General features: G+C 46.9%; 1 protein-coding gene across 1 annotated transcript in view; it reads left to right on the plus strand.

The window, feature by feature from the left end:
* The window catches only part of LOC115479946 (N-alpha-acetyltransferase 25, NatB auxiliary subunit-like), an 82504-nt gene extending 76553 nt beyond the window's left edge, over positions 1–5951 (plus strand). The window contains 1 exon segment of the mRNA XM_030218284.1: positions 5931–5951. Coding sequence (XP_030074144.1) covers positions 5931–5951 — 21 coding nt within the window.
* Positions 5952–6421: the final 470 nt, after the last annotated feature.

Below are 6421 nucleotides of genomic sequence, written 5' to 3' on the forward strand. Positions count from 1 at the left end.
CCTTAAAAACCTTCATTGGACCCTACCTATCCTTCTAACTGGAGTGCAGGAGTGGCCTAGTGGTTAGGGTGGTGGACTTTGGTCCTGGGGAGCTGAGTTCGATTCCCACCTCAGGCAGCTCCTTGTGACTCTGGGCTAGAGAGTTGCACGGGAACGGGGTTCGCGGGATTCCCGCGGGGACGGAGGCAGTTCCTGCGGGGTTCCCACGGGGATGGAAGCAGCTCTGCGGGGTTCCCGTGGGGACGGAGGCAGTTCCTGCGGGGTTCCCGTGGGGACGGAGGCAGTTCCTGCGGGGTTCCCGCGGGGATGGAAGCAGTTCTGCGGTCTTCTCGTAGAAGTGTAAGCTGCACCTGCACCAGCCTCTCATCTACCGAATACCAATTTCTTTGAGTGCTGTCTTCTCCTCCTCCTCCTCTTCTTCTTCTTTGCTTTAACAGCACAAATGTGGAAAGTCTTCCATTAAGGAGATGGTAGAGTCACAAATGATGACGGAATTCAAAAAGGCGTGGGATGAACACAGAGGATCTCTAATTAGAAAATGGACGTTATATAAAACCTAACCTTAAATGGCTGCATGTGTGTGGATGTGTCAAGTGACGCTTAGATGGCAACTCTGGCTGTGATGAACTAGGGCTGATACCTGGCAGACTTGTATGGTCTGTGTCTCATACATGGCAATCTGGTTTAGGATGGGCTGGAAAGGGCTTAGACATCAACTTCAGTGGCTGGAACATGAGCACAGTGCTGGACAGACTTTTACGGTCTGTGTCCCACAAATGAGAAGACGAATAGACTGGAGTGGGCTTCAACGGCAACTCCAGTAGTTGGAACATAAGGATAGGGCCAGATAGACTTCTGTGGTCTTTGTTCCAGAAACACGAAGGAAAGACCATAATCAATATCACACTCGTTGATTTAATGATGACTTGATCATGAGTGTGACTATTGGCAGAGTGGATGGACCGTTCAGGTCTATTTGCTGTCACTTACTATGTTACTATTAATCCTCTTTGCTACCAGGCTGGTGCACAGACCTCAGTTCTGACACAGGCACGAGAATCAGATGTCACCTGACCTACTGGCGCGTGCATGTGGCGACCTCTCAGCACACAGTGCAAGTGAATTGGAGACAAGTCTTACATGTGCGCACCAGAGTGTTCCAACTTCCGTTCCTTCCTTGCCTACAGTGCTGTGGCTCAAATCCAGAGAGAGACTGAGGGAGCTAACTGGAATTTTCTTTTATGTACCATTAAAATTCTTACGGGGACGGGTGGGGATGGGTTAAATTCTTGCGGGGACGGGTGGGGACGGGTTGGGATGGGTTAAAATTTTGCGGGGATGGGTGGGGATGGGTAAGATTCCAGCGGGGACGGGTGGGGACGGGTAAGATTCCAGCAGGGACGGGCGGGGATGGGTAAGATTTCTGTCCCCGTGCAACTCTCTACTCTGGGCAAGTCACTTAACCCTCCATTGTCCCATGTAAGCCGCATTGAGCCTGCCATGAGTGGGAAAGCGTGGGGTACAAATGTAACAAACAACAACTATCGCCCCATCTCCCTCCTCCCTTTCCTATCCAAGATACTTGAACGTGCTGTTCACTGCCGTTGCCTTGACTTTCTTTCATCTCAAGCTATTCTTGATCCACTTCAATCTGGCTTTTGCCCCCTTCATTCAACTGAAACAACGCTTGCTAAAGTCTCCAATGATCTGTTCCTAGCCAGATCCAAAGGTCTCTATTCTATCCTCATCCTTCTCTATCTGCTGCTTTTGACACTGTTGATCACAGCCTACTCCTTGATACTCTGTCCTCACTTGGATTTCAGGGCTCTGTTCTTTCCTGGTTTTCTTCTTAGCTCTCCCAGCGTACCTTTAGTGTAGTAGATCCTCTTCTACTTCTATCCCACTGTCAGTTGGTGTACCTCAGGGATCTGTCCTGGGACCTCTTCTCTTCTCCATCTATACTTCTTCCCTTGGTACTCTGATCTCATCCCATGGTTTTCAGTATCATCTTTATGCTGATGACTCCCAGATCTACCTCTCCACACCAGAAATCTCAGCCGAAACCCAGGCCAAAGTATCAGCCTGCCTGTCTGACATTGCTGCCTGGATGTCTCAGCGCCAACTGAAAATAACATGACCAAGGCTGGGCTTCTTATCTTTCCCCCTAAACCAACCTCTCCTCCTCCCCCATTCTCTATTTCTGTGGATAACACTCTCATCCTTCCTGTCTCATCAGCTTGTAACCTTGGGGTCGTCTTCGACTCCTCCCTCTCCTTCTCTGCACATATTCAACAGACTGCTAAAACCTGTCGTTTCTTTCTCTATAATATCAGCAAAATTCGCCCTTTCCTTTACTACCAGAACCCTCATCCACGCTCTTATCACCTTTCGCTTAGACTATTGCAACTTGCTTCTCACAGGTCTCCCACTGAGCCATCTCTCTCCTCTTCAATCTGTTCAAAATTCTGCTGCATGACTAATATTCCGCCAGGGTCGTTATGCTTATATTAGCCCTCTCCTCAAGTCACTTCACTGGCTTCCTATCCGTTTCCGCATACAGTTCAAACTCCTCTTATTAACCTATAAGTGCATTCACTCTGCTACTCCTCAGTACCTCTCCACTCTCATCTCTCCCTACATTCCTCCTCGGGAACTCCGTTCACTGGGTAAATCTCTCTTATCTGCACCCTTCTCCTCCACCGCTAACTCCAGACTCCGTTCCTTTTATCTTGCTGCACCATATGCCTGGAATAGACTTCCTGAGCCGGTACTTCACACTCCATCTCTGGCCGTCTTCAAATCTAAGCTAAAAGCCTACCTTTTTGATGCTGCTTTTAACTCCTAACCCTTATTCACTTGTTCAGAACCCTTATTTTATCATCCTCACCTTAATATTCCCTTCTCTTGTTTGTCTGTCCTAATTAGATTGTAAGCTCTGTCGAGCAGGGACTGTCTCTTCATGTTCAAGTGTACAGCTCTGCGTACTTGTAGTAGCGCTATAGAAATGATAAGTAGTAGTAGTAGTAACTTGTGAAAAGTATACTCTGTTAACAACTCTATATGCACATTCCCGATATCCTGCTCCGTTGATTAATTGGGGGATGTTCTTGAGGTGAGCTACAATGTCCCAGGAAGCAAGATCACATCCCATGTCCAACTCCCATCGTCGCCGAAGTTGGGCCAGCTCCTTCCCAGGTACCATAGACCAAATTTTCTTATGTAGATTGGATATGGAAGGAGCCTCTTCAGAGATCTCCCCAAACAAGGTCTTAATTTTCTCTCCCAATTTAAATTTGAGTGCCTCTTTATCGAGAGAGTGGACATAGTGCTTCAGCTGGCAGTGGGCAAAAGTATCACCCCATCGAATGGACTCACTAGGAATCAAATGGTCTAGAGGTCTGGGCTCTCCTGCCTGATCTACCACTGCCCCCAAATTACTGAGACCGTGAGCATCCCACCATACAAACACTGAGTTCTCCTGCCCAGGTCTGAACATTGGGTTCCCTCTAATAGTTAGAAGTTCTGACACTTGTGGGTTGCCGCCCAGTTGCTTTCCCAGGAAACTCATGCCTCTCGCATAGGGCCCAGAAGTACAGATCTACCCATTATTTGTGGCAAAGAGGGACTATCCCCCTGCAATAACGAAATGAATTGATAGGGTCTAAACAAGGTTGGGAGGCGGGGATAGTGCTGGGCAGACTTATACGGTCTGTGCCCTGAAGAGGACAAATACAAATCAAAGTAGGGTATACAGAAAAAGTAGCACATATGAGTTTATCTTGTTGGGCAGACTGGATGGACCGTGCAGGTCTTTTTCTGCTGTCATTTACTATGTTAACTATGTTCTAGAGGTGTATGATAGAGGCAAATATCCAATCACATACATGTCTCAAATTACAAGCAATATTATAATATTTAATATTGGGTAAGCCCATTCCGCCCTGGTTCCATCCCCCCCAATAGTAATGGCATACGAATTTTTGCCTTGTATGCCTAACAAAACTTCATCACTAGGCGCTATAGCATTCTTATGTCTTTCTTTAATAACCGCAAAGGCAAAGTTTGCATTACATATAACCATCTGGGGAGAATTACCATGCAAATGAAACACAACCGGCCTGACAGTGATAATGTCAAAGCTCTCCAAGCATCCAATTGCTGTTTCCTTAGCGTCCCTCCGGACCGGACCAGGATTGGACTGATGGGTTGTGCTCGCCTACCAGCAGGTGGAGACTGAGAAAAAACTCTGACTCTAGAGAGCCAATAGGAGCCCTGGCCATGTGACCTTAGCCCCAGTATTTTCTCAGTCTCCCAGCAGGTAGGAAGCGAGCCCATTAGTCTCTCTCTTTATCTTTTAGTGGTTAATAATGCTACCTCTTCTTCTGTGCCTAGGAATTCTCTGTTTAGACGCTGGTCAGGCAGGGATTTCTTTTCCTTTCTTGTTTCCTTTCTTTACAGCCTCTGGGGGTGTTAAACTCGGGTGTCCCCGAGTCCCTCCCCCCTTCCTCCCCATCTCCCATACGTGGCTGGGAAGGACTACCCTTTGTTTAGAAAGGTGTATGTCTTTGGGAGAGGCAGCCACTATAGAAAGTTAAAACTTATGAGCATTTTAAAGAGCAAGCTAAATCACGAGCAGGCAGCTCTGTGTTTTTCCCCATTACTTTAACGAGCAGGCAGCTCTGGTTGCTGTTTTGGGTGTCTATATTGTCTAGCTGTTAAAAAAAAAAAAAGAGGCAGCAGTAATTTGGAGGAGTTTTCTTGGCTGGTTATTGCTCTTCCTTCTGTTTTTGTGGGTCAGTTTTAATTTTAGCGGTTTGTTCGGCGGAACAGGGCTTCAAAAAAAAAAAAAAAAAGATTTTGGCGCGAATCGGGTACGCGCGTGCACGCGCATTACCGTCATGTCCGAGAAGCTGAGACGCTACGCTGTATGCCAGCGTCGGGGGATCTCCTCTTCCAGCTCTTGTAAATATTGTACACCGCTGGGGGGTGCGTCGGGACCTTCTCTTTCGCCGTTTTCGGGGCTTCAGTTGTCAGCTCAGAGTTCCTTGCCGTCGCGGTCTGCTGTAGCAGTCTGGACGGGTCAGGTGCACCTCCGGATGCCGCTCCCGCGAATTCTGCGAGTGCGGTGCCCATTTTGTTTGTTTCCCACGACGCGATCCAAGCATCCAATTGCTGTTTTTTGTTTTATCTAACAACAATTGGACATTTGTTCTACAGAGCGCCTTTGTCTTTGCTGCTAAAAAAAATGCCCAAATATTGAAATGATTCCTCCACCCACCTCAATGGGAACTGTCTCCCCCAAGTTCTTCTGGGTTCTGCTGTAATAGCCAGTGCCTCTGACTTGTCATAGTTTAGTTTAAACCCAGAGTATGCCCCAGATTCTGAGAATACTTCCAAAAGATCAACTAGTGACTCCCGGGGCTTCGTAAGCACTACTAGCAAGTCATCGGCAAATGCCGCCACCTTAAACTCCTATCCTATATAATAAAACTCACCCTCAACGTTCTGAGGACACTGACGTCAGTGTCACTTCCTTCGGGTTCGAAGGGTTCGTGGTGGTGAAGCCACCGAAATAACTGTCTCTGGGCCCCGCCCTCGCGTCAAATGTGATGATGTTGAGGGCGGAGCAATGGCGGTCAGTGGCTTCACAACGCCGAAGGGATGGATAGGGGGGGGGGGAGTTCGGGAGGAAAACTTTGCTAGCGCCCGTTTCATTTGCTCCAGAAACGGGCATGTTTTACTAGTGTATTTGTATTTTAGGGATCCATTCTTTTATTGCATTTTATTGATGCATTTGTTGGTTATTTTATTTCATGTAAACTTTCTTGGGTCAGGATTTTGAGGAAGGCAGAGCATTGGGGACGGGGGAGATCTTAATTTTCTTAGGCATGTTCTGTCTGCTGTTTTTGTTTTTGCTTTTTTTCTGTTAGCTGTACAGTGTCAGACATTGACATTTCAAGTACTTCAAACCATTTCTGTTGTAAAATGTGTTTACACAGAATAAATGCACCTCACAGTAAGGCAGCAGTGTGTTTTGAAACCACTACAAAATGTTGACTTATTTTACAGTAGTCCTAAATCTTTTGCAAGCTTAAAATGTGATGGTATCTTGGGTAGTGAGTGAGTTTAATCCTTGGCCTATCCAGAAATGGGAATGATGCAGGGGCAGTATCCTTATCCTCTAGGACTTTCCAGCCATTAATCAGCCACATGTAGGATGCACGTGTACCAAATTCCATAAAAGGCAAAGGTTTGCAGTTGTTGGTCAAGAGTTTTCCTGCAAAGTCTGGGTTAGATGGGGGAGAGTGCAACAAATGTGCTGAAGAGCTTTGAAAAAAGGCTTCTGTTACACTGGGGGCAGGGTACTCATTGAGCTGGAGGCCTAAAGGAGTGGAAATAAGTTTTTAAATATCTTATTAGT

This window comes from Microcaecilia unicolor, chromosome 11, assembly GCF_901765095.1.
Source record: "Microcaecilia unicolor chromosome 11, aMicUni1.1, whole genome shotgun sequence".
NCBI classification, from domain to species: Eukaryota; Metazoa; Chordata; class Amphibia; order Gymnophiona; family Siphonopidae; genus Microcaecilia; species Microcaecilia unicolor.